This window comes from Solea senegalensis, linkage group LG2, assembly GCF_019176455.1.
Source record: "Solea senegalensis isolate Sse05_10M linkage group LG2, IFAPA_SoseM_1, whole genome shotgun sequence".
Taxonomy (NCBI): domain Eukaryota; kingdom Metazoa; phylum Chordata; class Actinopteri; order Pleuronectiformes; family Soleidae; genus Solea; species Solea senegalensis.
The window spans coordinates 23,240,469-23,262,540 of record NC_058022.1 but is presented as its reverse complement, the minus strand read 5'-3'; the positions used below and the strand labels follow the sequence as shown (position 1 = coordinate 23,262,540).

At 40.0% G+C, this 22,072-nt stretch overlaps 1 protein-coding gene across 1 annotated transcript; it reads left to right on the top strand.

Annotated features, from left to right (window-relative positions):
* Positions 1 to 1,736: 1,736 nt before the first annotated feature.
* Positions 1,737 to 22,015, top strand: LOC122785826 (interleukin-10 receptor subunit beta-like). Its single transcript, XM_044051802.1, has 8 exons — positions 1,737 to 1,858; positions 4,039 to 4,204; positions 4,975 to 5,104; positions 5,818 to 5,993; positions 6,358 to 6,506; positions 11,962 to 12,121; positions 12,230 to 12,345; positions 18,933 to 22,015. Exons 2-8 carry the CDS (start codon positions 4,111 to 4,113, stop codon positions 19,605 to 19,607), a joined length of 1,500 nt encoding a protein of 499 aa, XP_043907737.1. The 5' UTR covers positions 1,737 to 1,858; positions 4,039 to 4,110; the 3' UTR covers positions 19,608 to 22,015.
* The last annotated feature ends 57 nt before the right edge of the window (positions 22,016 to 22,072 follow it).

Genomic DNA, 22,072 nt, shown 5'->3' with positions numbered 1-22,072 from the left:
GCGGCTGTTAGGTCAATGTACACATCTCCAACTTTTTCTTTCTTCTGGAATGCACCTTCTATGTCGTGCAAGAGGTGGATTATTTGGTCTACTGTAGACCTTCCTTTGCGGAAGCCTACCTGGGCTTGTGGGAGATGACTTTCCACAATGTCATTGATTCGCGCCAGGATTGCTCTCTCCATCAGCTTGTATGGTATACAGAGTAGTGAAATTGGCCTGTAGCTCTTGGGGTCTTCGGCCGGTTTCTTGGGTTTGAGGATAGCAACCACTTGACTTTAATACAGGGGTGGCCCGAAAAGTTCATTGGTTGAATTTGACCAAATGTGGTATATTTTTCAATTTGGTCTCCCCAGTGGTCTACATACTACATGCATTAGCCTACTTCTTCGTCAGCCTATGAACTTTTTAGCTTACCTTCTTATATTAACACATACATCAACATGAACTTCCTTGGGATTCAAATGGAAAATGTCTGAAAATACCATAGACCATGCAAAGGCAATGCTAGTTATCTGCTGTCAACCTGAACATAATCCAAGAATCTTTGGGGAAAATTCTCCTTAGACATCTACAGCATATATTTAAACACATTCACTGACTAAAATTACAAAATATTATCATTCACCAGAAAAGTTTGAAAAGATCGGTAAAATCTTTATATCTCATAAACCAGGAGTCACCAACTATATTTGTTGAAGGGCCAGAATTTTTCTTGACAAACACTTTGGGGCTGGACATTTAAATAAAATTGAGTAAAATTTTTGGCTTAATAATTTATTGTAGGTTTGATTTTTTTTTTTTTTGATGCTGAGACTTTGAAATAAAAACAAAGCAGGGAGAGTAAGTTTGTCCTAATTTTGGAATAATTTTTGTTCTTTGCTTCGTTTGTATACTATCCATAGATTTATGTCTATTTGAAGGGTGTACTTCATTTATTGTAAGAAATATTTTTCATTTCATGTCACTATTACAGAACTTTTATGATTGGCTGTTATGATCACAAAAACAAATATATGATGTTTTTTTTCTTATTAATGTGACCCTATCTCTTGCCAAATTCCATATTCATAACACATTTTCCAACAAGAAACTATACCGAAATTGAGCAGTACATCTTAACCCTTTGCCACAGTACTGAACAAAAAAGTGGTAAAAACTATTTTGTTGTGTTATGTTGTATTTTTAATTCATATGTTTCTGTCCAACTAGCCTAGTTTGTTTTGAATATATGTTTTATATAAATAAAATCAAACAAAAAAGGAAGCGTCCTCCCTCAGACTTCTTCTAGGTCACGTGATTTCCTATCAAGCGCTTCTGTAGATGATGCCTTCATGGAACTCCGAGTAAATCACAATTAGGTATGCGGCCAATTTGAAAGAATCCAAATATTGAGAGTAAACGCCAAATTAGAAAAGGTCTGCTTATTATTACTGCTGCTTATTATTTTTGTTACAATCTCTATCATACCATGTCATCTTGTTTTTTTATGCGTCCTCTTTTTTAAGTTATGTGTTTGTGTTTGATGTGTACCTTTCTCAATTATCTCAATTACAGATATCTAATTTATGCAACAGCCAATCTTTCAGTAAAGTCAAAATTTGCTTTATACTCTTGTCATAATTTATTGGTTGGTGTAGTTTGAGAAACAGCCACGTAAATCTGTCAGGAGTACGTACGAGAGCAGGTACGAACATGGTGTCGAATGCACTAGATGTCCCTGAAAGCACCATGAACAGTTACGCGTTAGTGTGGTTTTAGATCTTGATTTTTGCTTTGCCTGGTAGCGCTGAGTGGAACTGAGCTGAAGTCTGTCGACTGCAGCTGAAGTAAAGACTCATGGAGGCTGTTGTCATGACAGGTACTTATGCTCTGAAATGAAAACACTGCATGTCACAATGTATATCTTTTGACTTCTCTACTTAGAGAATGGAGAGTTTAGCATGCTAGCTTGAGAGTGATTAGTACCCAGAGCGAGGGAGGAAAATTCGTTTTTTTGACACAGCGCGATTTTCTTCTTAAGCATTGTGTAGTTTAATAGTAAAAGTAGTGTTACTGTGTTAAAGCGTGGATAAGTGAAACGAGGTGAAGGCAATCAGCAGCCCACTGGCCGTCAGCGTTTAGGCTGTAAAAGTTAACGGACAGTGACGCTTATCACGCGTGTGTTGTTGCGGGCCTTTATGAACATGATGTAACAGTAAAATGTAGTTTTCCGTATTAGGGGGTAACCCTAACCCTAAGTAGCTTATTCCTCTTTTTTAAGTTGCTTTGGATAAAAGCGTCTGCTAAATACTTGAATGCAAATGTAAATAGCTATGCGTATCCAATGGCACCCCTCTCCACTACTAGAAACACACACTGCACACACACACATTAAAACACATCTACCCCACAACAGGAAGAAAAAATATGCATCACTAAGCAATCAAATATGCCAAATAGGCAACCAAAATCACAGCGGGGGAGAGCATGAAGCAGGTTAGGCAAAACACAATAACAAAGTAAGCAGGTAAAAAATGAAATCTCAATAAGTACAATCTGTTTTGTGTTTGGAAGCAAACATGTCAATGATGCGCTAGACATCCAAAGCCACCTGTTGGGGCTACCACTGTCTGACGACCTATAAAAACAAATTTACCAGATCAATAAGCTGCTACTGCTAGCTGATACTGGCATATGCTTTCAAGCGAAGATATCTGCTTCTGGCACGTGCATGTCACCTGAGTGACGTACAAACATCACATATGGTTCCCTACTGACCCCACAGTGATTAGACAATGCCTTATGTTGATTAATTCTATTGGTTTCATGCTATATGCGGTCTATGCAAATGCATAGGGCCCCCAAGCCACCAGGGTGCCGCAAAGCTGCATGTTCAGCCTCATCTGAGGAGAGTTAAAATTACCTGTCTCATGTGTAAATCCCATATATGCTTATAAAAAAAATAAGCTCCAATGTTTTTGTGGCATAATTACACCAAAATCGCTGTCAAGCAGTGAGTGGTGTCTGCCAAGTCCAACAGACTTTATTATTGTTTTGGGTTGTGAGAATTTGTTGTTTCTCTTGTATTATCAGTTTAACTTGCTCGGGTGGCTCAAATGATGTTCAATTAATTAATTAAATAAAATAATTGATGCCTTTTCTGGCCATTTTCGGCTCGAAATGCTTCGGTGGCCAAATTTTCGGTCCATCTCTAGTAAATATGTTTTGTGTTCCGAGCCTGTTGCCCTTTTTTGATCCACGGTTCAGAGAAACCCAGGTGGGGTCGCTCAGTGGTTAAAGACCGGCACCCCGTGTACAGAGACATCATGGTCTCAAGTTCAATTTCACCCCTGGCAGGTTGTAATCAATTCCCTTGTAAGTTGCTTTGGATAAAAGTGTCTGCTAAAATGACATGTAATGTAAATAAATGCTCAGACTCTTCCACATCAACTGAGTATCCGCCTGTTCATCCCCTATCTGTAGAAGTAAGAGTGTTAACCTGGAGCAGCCACAGCTCCAGCCCTGGAGGTAATATCTTCCCTGAGTAAGAGTAAATCAACTACAATTATGTAATTATACATACAGTAATTCTTATTTTTTCCCCTGGGGTTGCGTTTTTATTAGCTCTGACTTTAGTTTCAGGAATACTACATAGATTCCCAATGGTAAAATCATTTTTTGATCTTGACATGTTTTATTTCACACATCTTTCTTACCCATTCAGACCATGGTTAGGCTTATTTTTTCTTTTTTGAAGTGACAAAAAAAGAAACAAAGCTCCCGTTGCAGCTGTGATCCTCCGTGCAAACACAACTTCTCCACTTTCATTTGTAAACATCCTGCAAAAATCGATCAATTAAGCCGACTTTAAGATAAAAAAAAACCATCTCGTTATAACAACTTAGTGTTCTAACCACAAACAAGAATATATACTTGAAAGAAAATGAAATCATGGAAGTTGTTGTTCAAATCAAATCAGTTAATCAAATATCAAAATAGTTGACACCATCTTGTAATAGTTAACACCATCTTGTAACTTCTAGAGTCTATTTTTTCTAGGCTTAAGCGGCAGAGCTTTAAGAGAGGACTGGATTAATATGGAAAGTGAAAGCAGCATCAGAGTCCACAGACATGAACTGGCTGTGTGTCATCGGGGCCTCTGATGCTTTAGCAGTCATGACTGCCCTTATCTGGATGCTCACATGGCTGCCTCAAGTCCTCACAGGTGAGTACAGTCTTATTGACACCCTGACACACACTTGCACTGTAGAGCTCATGTTATTGTTACGATGCTCTTTTTCAATCATTTTCTGTTTAAATCCCTCCTAAAGAATTTAATTTTTTGAACAGAATGATATCAACATTTATCTGGGGAAAACGAAAACCTATGATTAGGATTCAAACACTACGGCTGCAAATCTAGATGGGAAAAGGAGCTTGTCATTTTCCCATTTTTTTGGAAATGCTATAACTCCTTTTTGGAAGTAGGAAGGAAATACTTTACCCAGATTGAGTAATCTAATGGAATACATTACAAAATATATTTAATGGCACATATTCAGTATTCTCTAGAAGTATACATTTAAAAAGTACAAAAAGCTAATAATTTGATATAATTTCATTGTGCCCCTAAATATGTCCATGTGCTCCTTAATTTTTCCTTTTAGGAGCACATTGGGAGGAAAAGAAAGTGTCGGGCCCTGTGTTTATATTGTGATAGATATAGATGTATGATTGATATTTTAAAATGATGAATTCACAGTGATCCAGCAGAACAGAACAAGTTTGACATATCAGTATCATGTAATTATGCATTGTACAAACTTTGAGCTAAAGCATATCATTGATTTGTGAAATCATTCCCACTGACTATTTTTTTTTACCAATTGGAAACACTGAGAAGTGTTAAATATTTCCAGTTCATTTGAAATTGTGGCTCGTCAGTGTTCCTCTCAGGACCAGAACAACACACTCACTCTCTGCTATATGTTCCAGCTATGAGTGAACTGCCCCATCCTGTGAACCTCACCCTGACATCCAGCCACTTCACTCATGTGTTGAAATGGCAGCCCGGACCAGGAACACCCAGTGGGGTGTACTTCAATGTCACCATTAACACAGAAAAGTGGGTTTTAGATGTGTTTGTGTTGTAACCTGTATAAAGAGCAACAGGGCTGTTTGGGTTTATGTTACAACAGTAACAGGATGACTCATTCCATCAGCATTTGTGTAAATACACCCCCCCAAAGAATGATTCTGGACAGGTTGAAACAAGTGAAAACATTTCTGAAGTGTTTTTGTCAGTTCGGTTGTACTTAAAGAGTAACTAAACCCCTAGACCACTTTTTTTCAGGTGTATAAGGTTATCTAGTAATAATATCTAGTAATATTATTCACTGATCCAGGTCCCACTCTCGAATTACGTATTTTGTGTTAAAAATGGGTGTATTTACTGCCTTCTCAGGATTAACACCTCCCATTATATTTGAATTTTCGTATTAGCTGTCATGTGTGGCGTGTGAGTGTGTAAACTCTTTGAAATGTGTGTGTCTCACGCTAAAGCCCCCTCCACTCACCAATAACTCCCTGCCCACTTTTTGTAGATTTTTAAAATCAGGCTTTGGGTGGAGTCAGCTTCAGAACAGGGATTTAGTTCCTCTTTAAAATAACGTATTCCTTGTTTTGAGTTTTACCGGATTATATGTTTGTTGATTATTTGGTATAATATCCATGCATGACAAAATATACTGTATATATATATTTTTACTTCACCACTTCACTAATCAAATCCTCTGTTTAGAGGATTTAATAAACCATGTTATTGTTTCCCTCCTGAAGGGGAACATCCTGGACACCAGTGGCTGGCTGCGAACGTGTCCAGTACCCACTGGTTTGCAACCTCACAAATGCTTTCCATGACCCAAGTGAAGTCTACTTTGTCCGGGTTGTAGCCAGGAAGGAAGCACAGACATCAAAACCAGTGACTCACCCAGCATTTAAACCCATCACAGATGGTAAGTGGTGTAATATGATGTTAAAGCTGTTAAAACTTTAACCTACTGTATGTCTATTACAGGCAAACCACTGCCAAATAAATGAATGGGATTTACACGATGAGCACAAAGAGGTGACATCTTGCAGCTTTTGTATACAGCAAAATCTGTTAGACACCATTCCTAGATAGCCTTCATTCCCAGAAAACTACAACAAACACATTTGTTGACACATTTTCTACTGTATCGCTAATACTCATCATGTTCACGCCACGCTTATTCTCAGCCCTTTCACCTTCGTAAATGACAAAGCAATACTCAAGTGATTCTGTCTGTGTGATATTAATGATCCCTCTCACCCTCTCCTCTGCTCTGTGTCCTCCAGCTCAGCTGGATATGCCACTGCTAAGTGTTACGTCCTGTGGCAGCGACCTGTGTGTGGATCTTCATCCTCCCATGGAACAGCTAAGGGAGGTCTATGGCACTCTACATTACACACTCAAGATCCAGAGAAGTGGTGCCGATGGAGCTACGGTACTACACACAGACTCTTCCCCACACCATCTTTCCTATTTGTGACATCATGCCTATAAAGTTTTAAGATTAATTGGATGGCACAAATGTTAAAATAAATTTTTAATTAAAAGAAATGTTTGGCCGCTAAAGAAATCGCATCAATTCAGGTGGTGTACACCCTCAGCCACAACTACACATATGTACTTCTGTCTGTATGCAGGCTAACTCAAAGTGCATTCTATTCCAATTGTGACCTCTGTGATCTGAAGTGTGTTGTACAACTCACACTCTATGTTGGGGTAGTTACTGAAAAAAGTAATCATTACTCATTACTATTTACTTAAAAGTAATGTCTTACTTTGTTACTCGCTGCTTGAAGGCGACATAGACCGGAAGCTCCAATTAACGCTGCGTTTGTGTGTGTGTATCTGCGTCATTACCTCGTTTATGAAACCCTAAAGTTTCAGAACAAACAGTTCAGCCACTGCTGCGAAAATAGGGTTTTATTGTTTTTCTGGGCTCTGCGAAGCGGATCGGCACTTCCTTAATTTGATGTCGTCATCACAAATCCTCACCACCATAGCGCCTCCTGGTGCGGGCACTAGTCCGGGCACATCTGGTTGCGTACATTGAACCGTAGAAGAAGAAGAACTACTCTCGTTGTAGCTGCTGAGATGCAGAGCATCCACCGTGCCAGAGGGGGAGCTGTGTATCTGAGAGCTGGCCTATCTATTACGTCACTTCCAGGTACCTGGCCAATCACAGGACAGTGGGAAAGCTCTCGTTGGCTGGCCAGTCACAACACAGTCCACGTTCTGGGGGTGGGATTTTGGTCTGAAACAGCACAGCTGACGAGAGCATCAGTGAGGAGATATTTTGATCGGCTCGTTTGCAGCGACTAGGAGGTTTTTTATCATGAAACAAGTTAATATATGTAAGTAGACCTCCATAACTAACATATATGTGTGATACTAGCATTCTATGTCACCTTTAAAGTAATTAGCTACACTAGTAGATACATTACTTTTGGATTACTCCTTGACATCACCTGAGCTAAATCAGCATGAAACTTGATTAGGTATGAGATGTTAGTGTACTGTACTGTGTGTTGTGTGTGATGTCATAGAAGGTGCGTAGTGAAGCAGGAAGTAATGTGTGTGTTCACATTTGGCCAGTCGCAGCGAAAATCTGTTACCCTGCATCTCTTTAAGTTATTTTCCCTTTTGTGAGAGAGTGTCAAAATGACAAGAGAGGCTGTGCATCACCCTGCAATGCTGGAAATAAACGTGCTGTTCTTCAACACAGACGGAGTCCCGTAGTTAATGTGTGGTTGTGGCTGTACGAGCTAATGCAAGCTAAAGGAGCTAGCGCTCTTCGAAAGTCTCCTTACCACGGTTTGTACGTACCACAGCACGTCCTTCCTCTTCTTCTTCGTTTTTTTGAGTCAAGTCTACATTTGATTTGTGTTTTTGGTTTTCATTTTTGGATTTGAGACATTATGAACAGTAACAGTTACTTGTGTTACAGATTTACACAGTAACGCGTTACCCCCAACTCTGCTCACACAGAATTTATGGACATTGTGTCACAGAAAGTTAGCAGAAAAATGAACTAGTCTAGAGGCTATATTCAGTTCAGTTGTTTGGCCTTGTTCATAGTCCAACTGTGTAATTGTTTATTTAAACATAAAATTGTTGAGTTTGAATGGTTAAATACACTGAGGAATCAGGGAGACGACGAACAGCTGTGACAAACAAGACACAGGTGAAACAGGTTGGGGTTATCCCAGAGGGGAAAAGTAAAGTGCAAGAAAACTTCATAATAAGAGGGATTTTCCCAATAAAATGACATTGACAAACGGAGCATGACACACTGCACCCTGGCAAACTAATCAGAATGCTACTGTCACAGAAAAACTGGTATGCTTTATTTGTAAAGACATGATTAACGTCTCGCAGGGGTCCGGTTTCAAAGACTTTATCTAAGAGCTTGAGCCAAGGTACACGGTTCCTATCCACGCGACCATCAGCGATAGACACTTTTCATAGATGAGGAATGTGAGCTGGCATATATAATTCTCCACACGACTGAAGCTCAGACAAGCTACATGGCCGAAAACGTTGCCAGATACGTCGGTGACGTACTCGGGAGAATATAACTAGAGTCGTAAGTTAGTATGTGTTCAGTACAGTCACTGGACTGAAATACAGTGGCAGGGTTTGTGATGCCGCTCGCCGATCAATTGTTGTCACTAAATACTAGTGGTCGCCCGATATGGGGTTTTTATGGCTGAAGCCGATTCCTTTTTTTTTTTTACATCAGCCTTTGCCGATGTCCGATACGTGCTGCCGATTTTTTTAAAGCCGATATTGCTTTTTTTCAGCGGGTCGAATCACTCGACTTCAATTACTCATGATTATTATATATGTGGGTGTGGCTCCTGTACTGGATGTTTTACCTCACCTGCTCAAATCTGCACCCTAAGAAAATCACTGTTGTCCAGCGTAATTTTGCTTAAAAAAGAAATTTCTTAAGCAAATATATTTGTGACATTTATACATGTAAATAAAAAAAAAAATAAAGAAATTGATTTAATAATTCAAAGTGCAATAAATTTTAAGTGCAAATAAGTTCCTAAAAATATCATCTTCTGTCCAAGCATGAGGGGAAGTAGCAGGAATAAACAGGAAATGATTTAGTTAGTGATGCAAGATTTGGATACTTGCCTCTTTCATTTTCCACCAAGACAGAGGACATTCTTTGGGATGGGCTGCTCTCCAAAATAAGAGCACTTGATCAGACAAAATATAAAAATTAACCTGGTGGATAAATCTGACAGTTGTATTTATTTTTAAATCTTCATTGATATCAAAAATATCGTGTTTGCACTTTTTACTCTTTACATAAATATTTTTTTCTACTTAGTAAACTATAGTTTACTATATAACTATTAACTATAATTTTACTAACCTAACTAATTAGCCTCGGCCTACTCATCCGGGCTTTTCAATAGGTTGGGGGGAAAAAAGTGCTGAATATCCCCGCCTGCTCTTTCGTGGAGGGGGTCTCACGTATAGATTTCCCCAGGGAGCTGACCAGGCTGTCACCGTCATGTTCCACCTTTTTGATCAATAACTATATATTAAAGCTAATATTGGAGGGTTAGCCAACACAAATACCACTACTGACTTTAACAATAACAATAAGAGTGTGAATGGAATGTATGGTCAGTATGAGCCGAAGTAGGTAAGATTAATTGTAATTATCGTCATATTCTGATTGCCGCTTGTGTAATTAATATGAAAATCTGTTTAAATGAAAACACATAGGCCTACATCTTTGGGAAAAATCAGGGACCAGCAGGATTTTATTTCTTTATTGAACAATGTTATTGTATAGGCTATTTAAAGTTCAAATCCGTCACGGCCATTCTATAACAAAGGTTATTGGTAGCCTATGCAGAGTAAAAAGTTAATGCCTTAAGTTATTCAATTATAAGTGAAATGGAAATCCCGAGTTTTGGTCTGTGTGTTGTTCCTCTGTGTTTTAATGTGCGTTAACAGAATCACCTTCATTCTATCACTTGATTTGACATTATTGCCAAGGCAATTTGGAGCTTGAAGGTTTTATTTTTCTTTGGTTCATTTGGGCTACACTCTGAAGCTGAGCTTGACGTGCAATTCAAGTGATGGGTTTATGATTGCTTGCACAGTGCTCCTTCCATATTGAAATGGAAGGAGTATCAGACCACTGCAAATCTACCAAGACCCGGCCCTCTCTCCAAACTTTCATCTCGAACAAGGAGAAGACTGATCAGAGATGCAGCCAAGAGGCCCATGATCACTCTGGATGAACTGCAGAGATCTACAGCTGAGGTGGAAGAGTCTGTCCATAGGACAACAATCAGTCGTACACTGCACAAATCTGGCCTTTATGGAAGAGTGGCAAGAAGAAAGCCACTTCTCAAAGAAATCCATAAAAAGTCTTGTTTGCCACAAGCCACCTGGGAGACACACCAAACATGTGGAAGAAGGTGCTCTGGTCAGATGAAACCAAAATTGAACTTTTTGGCCACAATGCAAAACGATATGTTTGGCGTAAAAGCAATACAGCTCATCACCCTGAACAAACCATCCCCACTGTCAAACATGGTGGCGGCAGCATCATGGTTTGGGCCTGCTTTTCTTCAGCAGGGACAGGGAAGATGGTTAAAATTGATGGGAAGATGGATGGAGCCAAATACAGGACCATTCTGGAAGAAAACCTGTTGGAGTCTGAGACTGGGACGGAGATTTATCTTCCAACAGGACAATGATACTAAACATAAAGCCAAATCTACAATGGAGTGGTTCACAAATAAACGTATCCAGGTGTTAGAATGGCCCAGTCAAAGTCCAGACCTGAATCCAATCGAGAATCTGTGGAAAGAGCTGAAGACTGCTGTTCACAAACGCTCTCCATCCAACCTCACTGAGCTCGAGCTGTTTTGCAAGGAAGAATGGGCAAGAATTCCAGTCTCTCGATGTGCAAAACTGATAGAGACATATCCCAAGCAACTTGCAGCTGTAATTGCAGCTAAAGGTGGCGCTACAAAGTATTAACGCAAGGGGGCCGAATAATAATATTGCACGCCCCACTTTTCAGTTTTTTATTTGTTAAAAAAGTATAAATTATCCAATGAATTTCATTCCACTTCACGTTTCGTTTGTGTCCCACTTGTTGTTGATTCTTGACAAAAAATTTCAATTTTATATCTTTATGTTTGAAGCCTCAAATGTGGCAAAAGGTTGAAAAGTTCAAGGGGGCCGGATACTTTCACAAGGCACTGTACATTAGTTAAATCCTCAATTTTATTTTAAAGAACAATCCTTGCAAAGTTTTTAGGTTAACTAGAAGAGACTAGTAGTGTTAGTTTGTGTCTGACAGGGTGGGGGCGTGGCGTCACGATGGTGGCCCTCCATCGTGATGTCACGATGACAGTGTCCATCAGCCCAACCCTATCTGATGGTGCAGCTTTCCCACTGGGGGTCTGGTGCAGGTGCAATGATCTATTTGCTTGGGTTATCATCTGTGAGAGGGGACAATACTACTTTTTTGTGTTCTATACCGATATCACAAACTCCACTGTATACCAATATCAGTCTGACACAGTGATTTTAGAACATTTATGAACTGTGAAGCTTTTAACAACACTTTTGTGCTGAGTCATTTCAAAGACATAATTCTCCAACTGTGTAACAAATATTTTTCTCCCAAAAAAGAAGAAATAAACAGCCCAAACATAACTCATCTTAAATAGTTTTGCTGCTTTTTATTTAAGTTTAAGTAAACTGTGGCACATTCAACAGAGCGACATTAACAAATATCAGGGCTGTTGTTATGGACTTAAAGCCCTCTACTGCAACCATTGTCTCATTGTTTCCTTTAAGTTTTGAACCAATCTAACTGTGGTCTTTCATTTCTGTTTATTCAGTTCTTCAAAGACATTCAGTCTCTCAGAAGACAGGTTTTACAGGAGCTGACCCCTGGTAGACAGTACTGTGTCTCAGTCCGCATCTCATTGAATCTGGAGTCTAAGGAGTTCAACTACAGTCAGCCTGTTTGCGCTGCCACACCTGGCAATCACAGTGCAGGTATAAATCGGGCTGTGCATATTTATACAAGGTGTTTTCAATTATTATCATGGTGCACATAACAATTAATGTCTCCTTATTTTTGTGACCCCCTTTCTGTCTTTGCAGACCAGTGGCTCTCAGCTGTGTTCTGTGTTTTCCTGACGTTTATTGGGATCATCGTGGTCCTGCTGCTGATCATTTGTTTCATCATTCTGAGAAGGAGACCTCTACCACTAGTACTGGTAAGTAAAAGTCACTTTGACCATTAAGTAGAAATTAGTATTTTTTTGTTCTTGTTGTTTCTTCGCACTCAAGGTGGGAAGAAAAAAACTATTATGTCATTCTGCTGTGATCCATGCATGACTGATCAGCAATTGTAGAGATTATAAATAATTTGAAGTCATACGTGTAAATTATGTGACTATAAGCCAGTGTGTGAAGCCTGCTCTGATCTCAGATGAACATGGGAGGCAAGGTTCAAACCAGGATTTTATTTTAGCATAAATGCAGGGCTCTGGGGGGGGTGTTAGGGATTGAACAGTTAAACGATTGTGTTTGTTTGACACAAAACTATCTTCAAAAGTAAGTTTGACATACCTGTGGTTGACAAGGAGACACAGAAGAATGATTTCTTGTTTACAACTGTCACAGTTCAATACTGAACAGAGCTTGAGCTGCAACCCACTGAAACACAATAGTGTCATCTACTGTACAGGCGTAGTGGTGGAATGGTTATATTTAGTTAGCATAATTCTCATAAAATAACAAATGTACTTTTCCTAATTCCAGTACAGTTTCTTTCAGAGATGTCTCCTGGCATCTAGAATTGAACTAACCACAGGATAAGTCAAGCAAGCAAAGTTTTAGCTGTTTTCTAAGGCAATCCAGTACGCCTCCTGCATCCTAGAAGCCCGCGTTTTTGTGGTCTCTCCACTCTGCCTCCTTTTTTTGGGGCGATGGTAGCTCGGTGGTACAGCAAGTCATCTTTCAAATCGAAGGTTGTGGGTTTGACTCCCAGCGCCGCTAGTCTACATGCCAATGTGTCCTTGGGCAACGGCTGTGCTGGCAGAGTGTGTATGGGTATGAGTGATGGAGCTTTTGAGGATACTTGAATCGTGGAGTTAAGCCATTAAAGATATTTACGGCAGCTGTTTTGCCATACTTATTTCATCTTGGGTTGGCTTGTGCAAAGCAGGTAAAGTGGTCTACCAGGACTAAGGCATACTCATAGCTTCTTTTGCTGGGATTAAGTTGCTGGTCAAAAAGGCCAATAGTTTGTAATTGAGCCTTCTCATGGACTGCCTTGCATTTCTTCTTGATACATTGGCACTGGTGAATGTCGTAGTCTTCAATATCATGCTGGATAAAAGGCCAGTAAAGTATTTCCCTCGTGAAGTGGATGACTTTGTCAACACCGTACATGCCCCATGTCAACATGCAGGTATGTGAGGACAGTTGCCTTTGGGAGTACCAGCTGTTGGTTTTGTCCTGTCTGCCAATACAGGATTCCAACCTCTAGCCAGAGTCTGTTCCATTTATGTTGCAGTCCAGGAGTGTTAATTCTTTTTTAACTGATCTACAGTTTGGCACTGTTCGGCTTGATTCTTTTGTCAGACGTCTCCGGAGTCAGTGGTAGAGCTGGAGAGCAGTAGGGTTGTGATGCCGGTTGCGGCTCGCGATCAGAGGTGGTGCTCCTTATTGTAAACAACCATTAAACTGAAATAGGCTGTTCATCAGCTGATCAACAGTTTAAGACCACAGCCTTTAAAAGCCTAAATCTTCGCAAAAATGTGCATTCAGTGCCATTTTCGGTCAGGTATCCACACTGTCATGACCTCCTGATGGCAAAGGCAAAAAAGTTTTCTCTCTTTGAATGCGGTCGGATTGTTGAGCTGCATCAGCAAGGCCTCTCGCAGCGTGCCATTGCGGCTGAGGTTGGACGCAGTAAGACAGTCATTTTAAACTTCTAAAAAGACCTTTTGCTTTTCGGCTTATTAAGGTAGTGACTTGGGCTTGGGCTTCAGGGCCCCTTGACCTCTTGGGCCCGGTCGGCTCGTTCATTAATCTCACTTCTGGCCCTTGGTATACCCCTTTATTAATATAGTTGCTATTTACACCAAACCAGACACCTTTTAACCTTACAGGGCACTTAGATCACAGATTTATTTTAAACTTTCATGTCCAAAGTGAAGCACTAAGTATGGTTTACTGAAGTTAAATCAAAAAATTCATTCAATCATGTCACTTATTATTTAATATGTTAAACAAACAAAAAAAAACCACTTGATTGGGGGCCCCCTTGTGGCCAGGAGGCCCTTAGTTCACTTATGCCTCGGGCCGGCCCTGATAGTCATCATGGTGTGGTGGGATTTTTCGAGGGATGGGGCATGGTGCGATTTCAAAAGGGAAACTTATGTGGTAATGGAGACAGTGAAAGAGCGATCTTTTTTTACCGTAGGTTACGGAAAAGAAGTAGAAGAAGAAGAAGAAGAGGCTGGTTCTACTTTGTAGTGAACATGTTTCCCCATTCCCACTTCCACTAACACTTCCACAGCATCAAAACGCAACTTTTTTCTCTTCATGTGAGTAAGCAGAACCATATCGGCATCCTCACTATAGTAACACACACAAACACAACCAGTATGACTGGCTATCCATCAGGCAGTTAAAACTTAGGAACATGTTTTCAGTGAGGCAATCAAGTTTTGTGAGAACTTCGAGTGCAGTGTTTATACACATATTTACAATTCATTTACATTTGACACTTGATATATCAGATGATCTCTGAATCTATGAAGCAAAATCCAGATGATTGTGTCATGATACATCTGTAATGATGCACAATACAAATCCAGTCTTGATTTTAGATATATATATACTGTATATATTATTCTCAATCAAACCTAAATTTGACATGGATCAATGTGACAGGTGTTGACATCATTAGTTAATGCTGCAAGCACCTCTCACTTTACCTTTCCGGGTAAAATAAAGACACCACACCACAGCACAGGGGCCACACGGTGGTGTAGTGCTTAGCACTCTTGCCTTGCAGCGAGAAGACCCGGGTTCGAGCATGGAGTTTGCATGTCAATTTAGCATGAAATTGACCGTGAGAGTGAGAGTGAATGGTTGTTTGTCTCTATGTGTGTGGCCTATTGCCCTATGTCAGCTGAGATTGGCACAGCACCCCCGGATAAAGCGGTAGATGATGACTGACTGACCACAGCACAGATCAACCACCACCATGTGTGATGACAATGAAATGAAAGCAGAACAAAGAACTGAAACTTGAGTGTTGAGCAACAAAATGTACACTCTCATACTGAAACTGAGGGCACATAATGTTGTTTGTTTTGATTGACTTTATAAGTGATCAACAAGTATTCAGTGTCATGTCAACTGATAATCATCTATCCATCCATTTTCTACCACTTTATACTCCACAGGGCGTCGTGGGGGGGGGCTGTGCCAATCTCAGCTTGATAGGGCGTTAGGCGGGGTACACCCTGGACAGGTTGCCAGTCCATCGTTGGGCCACACATAGGCACTGTACATAGACAACATCAAGGAGAGCAGAGAAACCCAAAAGTTCACACAATGAGCAAGCACTAGAAATCAGTGGAGAGAAAAAACTCTCTGATAGAACCACACTCAATGAATTCCCCCAGCGGTCAGGTCTATAGCAGCATAACTAAGAGAAGGTCCAGGTTTCCCTGAGCCAGCTTTAACTATAAGCTTTACCAAAAAGGAAAGTTTTATGACTAACTTTAAATACAGAGAGAGAGATTGCAAGTATGATAAATTCTTAGTTGATTTGTTGCCAGTGCATTTATTGACAAGTAAACATCAAATCATAGATTAGTTGACAATTAGTTACTTATTTGTTAATAGTTAACTATCATATAGTTGACTGTCCCCCTTGCATACAAACAAATCTAGGCAGGCATTTTCTGTGGTTGTGTGTCTTACCTGGTGTTGCTTCCTGTTCAACTGTGCAAGTTTCTTTTCTTCGGTATGTTACGATTCTCACTTGTCTTTGGATTGTGGTAGATTTTCTTGAGCTTCCTTTTCTGACAAATTCACAGAACGAGTATTGTAGATAATGTACAGTCGACATAACTAATCAGAACAAGTATTGTCAATGACATAAAGTCCAAGGCGGATCGCTTGTTTGTTTCCCAAAACAAGAAAAAACTACGGGAGGGTGCATCGTAATTCACATCCAAACTATCTGCACTTTTTGTCCAGTGTGCAAAGACCGGCTAAATAAAACTGAAGCAAGTGAAAAACTAACACCAAAATCAAACACATAATAAAACATCTAAATGAAAACTAACACATAATAGTCATACAAGGGGGTCATAGAAAGTAAATAAAGTTGATTATAATTCATGTCGTTGGTACTGGATAACTGTGGCACCATTTTAGTACAGAGAATTGATTACATGAATTTTAGATGAAACCATTTTGGATGTGGGCATCACATACAGTCAGTGATGGGCTGTCAGGGCCAGCAGGGCCTTCTCTGCTGGCCCTGACAATATCAAAAAAGTATTTTATTTTTTTTTATTATTCTTTGCATTTCCACTCATGCTGGTTAGAACCAAAGGCCAAGAAAACTCATGTGCACTGCAGAGTCACTTCACCCAGAAGTGAATGCTGATTAAACACATTCCCATTGGTGAAAACCCAGTGGTGGGCTGTCATTATTATTTTTAATAATCAAATTAATGTATGTCCGAACATGTCTGAGTTCAATTACTTTTTCAGTATGTTATGATTATATTTCCAGAAAGAATATGGTTATTTTTTGTGAAGCTGAGCTGGATTTTCCTGGATGTCATTAAACGCATCATAGCTCCGTGGACCTGCTCTAGTATTATTGCTGGCCTTTCGCTGAAGCTGCCATTTCCTATTTGGTTATAACTTTGACTGACGTGTGTCGTCAGCCAATCAAAATGTGATATCATAGTGACAGAACGCCCCAGGCCCAGCGATGTGTCTGGCGCTAGCCCCCGCTGTTGTCATCAACGATGTTTGAACCTTTGGCGGGTTTTGAAGTAAACTATGATCACTGCATTAACACACCGATCCATCATGTTTCTGATCTCCTTCGTGTGCACTTTTCACGGCGATCGTTTGGAGAAAAGAAGGAAATTATTTCAAGAGGAAGACCTACACGGAAGAGGTACATCATCTACGGTAGTTGGAGTGTTAATGATAAATTTATAACATTTTTTTAGAAGTGGTGAGGACAAAACTGCTGATCATAAATAGTGCTGGGGACGTGTTCCCCGCCTAGCTGACGCCTATGCTTATGTGGAAGCTTGTTTTTGTGTCATATAGTGGCTTGTGAAATTGCGGTTGCTGAGTGACTTAACGGAAGATGTGGTGGTAATGATGCAGTAGCCTATAGATGCGCAGGGGTGTGTGTGTGCGCTATGGCATGTTTTTTTTTTTTACTGAAGGCCCTGACTGAAACCCCACGGTTCGCTACTGCATACAGTTGACCTTTTATTATTATATGTGGTGTTTGTCTCATTTTAGGGGGATTTGAATATGCCATGTGATGAATAGTACGCAGTTTCATGTTCCACATTTATTTTAAAAGTGGTGAGACAGATAGACAGTCAGATATAGAGGGGTTTTCCCCTCATACAGGTCTTGTATGTGGGCACTTAAGTAAATATCAGATAGATTTTTCTTGTTTTCCAAATGTGGTTGAGCACCTGACAGTTTTAATATGATTCAGTTACATTTTCAGTGTTCAGACAGCACAGTGGAAATTGTGCGGATTCTTCAGAGGACGCAAACTGTTTCTTGATAAACTATACAAGTAAAAAAAGCTCTTTGAACAGCGAGCTGATGTAATCAGCAGCAGCTTTGCAGCCATTTCCTCCTGCCAAGAAAGAGAGGATTTCCTCCAAATCTGTGTGATTGTCTGTATTGCTCAAAAATGTCAGTGTTGATTATTTGGTAATTCACTAAATCACCGTAAATTACTGTCATGTGAATGAAACCTGCCACACATTTTCTGTTTCTAGCTTTTGAAATGGAGGTTTTCTGTTCTGTACCATCAAAAACTGACTGATAACATTGCTGCTGCTGCAAAATCTCTGACAGGCTTCACACCCAACACATGCAAAACTGTTGTAATTTACTTGCTGATTTTCTTGATTTCTAAAAACATGAGACTTCTAAACACAGTTAAGATTTAGCTGCTTCCTTCTTTGCAAATGTTCATTTTAGTGACCTTTGTACTGATTTTTGATGTCGGACGGTTTGGATTTTCTGTTTAGTTTTCATAAACCTTGGAATCTGTACTTTTTTTGGGTTATTGTGCCACTTCCTGTGTTACTGTGGTGGGGGCGGGTTACTTTGTGTGTTTTCCTGGCTTTAGTTTGTGCCTTCTTGTGTATCCGAAGACAAGGACTACAAATGTCCAATTTTGCTTCCTTTACGTATGGCTTATCAGTGAACTATTTGAAGTTTGGACAGTTATCCATGCCGTTGATATTGTATAGATCAAACCATTCATTTCACGTTACATACAATGAGCCATTTAAAGTATAGAATTCAACAGTTGAAAAGTTTGTTAAAAATGTACACAAGCATTGCATTTAAATAGTATCAAAACCAAAAGTATATATAATGTGGAATACTTCATGAACTAGAGAAAAGAAGCAACATCTGACATTTGAGGAGTTGGATTTATATGATTAAACAGATGATTCTCAAAACCGAGCATTAATCAGGTGAAGCATGTGTATGTTTGTGCAGTTTGACTGACTGCTCTCTTCCTTCTCTTTTCTTCTCTGCATCTCAGTCATCCATCCTTCACTCAGAGGAGACTCTGGTCGTCCTGCCGTGGAGTGTGTCCCTGCTGTCCCTGTTGAGTGTTAAGCCAACGCTGCCCTCTGCAGGTGAAAAGAGGAGCAACCATTGTCCAGATGAGAGTGACACTGAAAGTGAAACAGACGACAGTGACGGGGCCAGAGATTATAAACTGCAGGCAGGCACTAACCTCGTATCCTCCTCTTCATCTTCATCATCTTTGTCGGCTCCTTTTCCCTCAGAGCCTGACCCACAGCTTAAAATCTCCTCCAACCAAAGCTCAGACTTCAGTCCACAGTCAGAAGAGACTCATTCCAGTGGGGGAGTGAAACAGACAATGAACAAACACACACACAATGACAGTGTGACAACAGCATTAATTGTGTCGGATAAGCAGGAGATGGAGGTGGACAGTCATGATGTCAACCTGCTCACGTTAACCTTTGCCATTCATGAAGAGGAAGAGGCGGAGCCTCCGCTTCACCTGACAGACATTGAGTGTCACTCTGCAGAGGAGGAGTTCACCCTCACTCCAAATCAACCCTCGCAAACTTTGGACTCCAAGGAAGTTGCTGTAGAATCAATTTCCCTCTCTGATGATGAGGAAGAGGAGGAGTCTGGATACATGGGTCGTCCATGTACATATGTTTTAAAAAATGTATTATAGGAATATGGGCCTTTTTTTAATGATAATGTGTTTTCCAGACTGATGAGTAACTGTCATTGCAAGACTGAACTATTTATTTATATAGGACCTTTCATACACACCAATGCAACTCAACATGCCTCATAGGATAAAAACACAGCACCAAAGATTAATAAAACTGATGACTATCCACAGCTTAGCAGGAATTAAAGAAATCTAGATATGTAAATGTAATAATAATAACGCTCAATGCTACATGGTAAAAACCATATAAACTAGGGGTGTCATGTGATCTCGATTGTAAATCAAATATCAATCGAAACACTGTTACAATCTCGACCTTCGAAAACAAAGGTGGAATCGCGGATTCATCGACACATCCACCAAACTCGAGTCTCCTCCCACTTCTCTGAAATGACCGGTGTGGAAATATTTTGCTTTCTCCGTGAGTTTTGTCAATAATGTTTGCCTCGTCGACCAGAAAACCACGGTGTGTACGCTGTGTGATGTGTGGGTAGCAAACCACCGGACATCCCAGCAGGCGTCGTAAGGACGTAGACGTGACTATGGAAACAACTCTGTTAACACAGGCAGCTCTTGTGACAACTGTCCAACTCATTTACAGCAAAACATCCTCAAAATTCAACTAGTGCTTGCGCTATAGGTGTTTGTAGCATCAGACATGCGACTTTATTCAGTGCTGGAAAACCCTGGATATAAACAACTAGCGTACTGGAACCATGCTGTAAAATTCCAAGCTCATCTTACCACAAAGGTATTGCCTTTCATGTATGATAACGTCAAGGAAAAAGTTATTAGAGGTCTGAGAGGTTTAGGGCCCTTAACAACAGACTGATGGACCTTCAGAGCAACACAGAGCTACATGACCCTCTATGGCTTCTCTTCTTTTTACTGTTAGTTTTCAATTGACTGGTTATTGTTACATTCATATTGTTAATAAAATATTTAAATTTGACGCCTTAGTGCAGTACATTGAAAACAAATGATGGACATTATATCACTCATGACACCATGTATTGAATCGAAATGGGAATTAAAAACTGAAATGAGTTATCGTGACATAAAACCAATGACCCTCCCTGTGGTCCAGGGAGAGCATGTAAGATGGTAAACAAGGCCCAAGGACCGAGCCCTGAGGGACCACAGAAGTGGGGCCATAGTGGGGCCTTGATGTAGCCTCTCCCAGGGTCCACATTCATTAGTTTGTGGAATCAAATCAGTCAGTGACCCGTTCACACCTTGTGTCACAGGTGTGGACGTCCCTAATGTGACTCTTATCAACAGTTTGTACAATATAATCACGCTTCCTCCTCTGCACATGACCAAACTGTAAGAGTCGCATAAATCCGAGTTCATAAGTTAAATCATAATTTAGATAAGTTAATAGATAAATAATTTATTTGATGTAAATGTAAAATTGGTGTGTTAAAAATCCTGTAATAGATAAAATGTAATTAGTTAATTGGGAATGCTGTTTATTTCATGCACAGAACTAATGTTTTCCCAGTTGTTGCACTACTACAGTGTAATTTGAGGGACTGTATACACAAACGCAAGGTGTGCATGTGTCAAGAGCCGCACTTTATTCATTCATTCATTCATTCATTCATTCATTCAGTCTGAAGAATTGGCCAATGAGGTATTTGACGAACTTTAAGTGTCTTTTTTTATGTCGGTGCTGCGCGTCCTCTTTGTGTGTGTTATGTGCCACTAATGCGTCCTTGTAATATGTTCATATAAAAAACTGTTCTCACGGTGTGAACAAGACGGGGAGGAGATGTTGTGTGTCTCATGTTGTGAGGAGTTACACAAACAATCTTAACCTTGCCTCTCTTTACTCTCCAAACCATTCAAACTGAGCTGTCCCTCACATATACTCATTTCTAATACTGTCCATCCTGGTCGTTCTCAACTAAAAACTCAGCATCAAAGTCAAAGTTTATTTATTTGTCTCGTGTGGGAAAAAATTGTGTCGGACAAGAGGATCATGCTGTAGTGCGACACAAGACATTTTAAATAGATAAACGCATGGTTTATGGTTTATGGGCATAAAAATACATAAAAACGTACATACATACACCCACGCATGCACACCTACATACATACACACCCTCCATTCACGTCCAGGAGAGAGCATCTTCTGCTCTGCCACCTCCAGCTCCACCTGCTGGTTTTTTGTAGAAAGTACTCTTAGCCTGTAACTCTAGGCAATCATTGAATAAGATTTTACACCTCAGTGTTGACCATTTTTAATGCAGCAGGACAGTATTATACAGGTTACAGTTAAAAAAAGCAGTTTTTGTAAGTTTTCTTCTATGCTGTCGATTTCAAAATCATTGTTTCATTGCACTCACTATTCAAACATATGTACATACTCCACTAAAATAAAGCAACATTTCAGATGGTAACGCAATGTTCTCAGTTGCATTATTGCAGTAAATACAGCTGTGATTTTAGAGTATGAC

Excerpts from the sequence above, each read along its gene's own strand:
- LOC122785826 (XM_044051802.1), top strand. The coding sequence starts at position 4,111 with ATGAACTGGCTGTGTGTCATCGGGGCCTCTGATGCTTTAGCAGTCATG. Across the intron at positions 5,994-6,357 it reads ATTTAAACCCATCACAGATG|CTCAGCTGGATATGCCACTG; the intron begins GTAAGTGGTGTA and ends TGTGTCCTCCAG. Across the intron at positions 6,507-11,961 it reads GTGGTGCCGATGGAGCTACG|TTCTTCAAAGACATTCAGTC; the intron begins GTACTACACACA and ends CTGTTTATTCAG.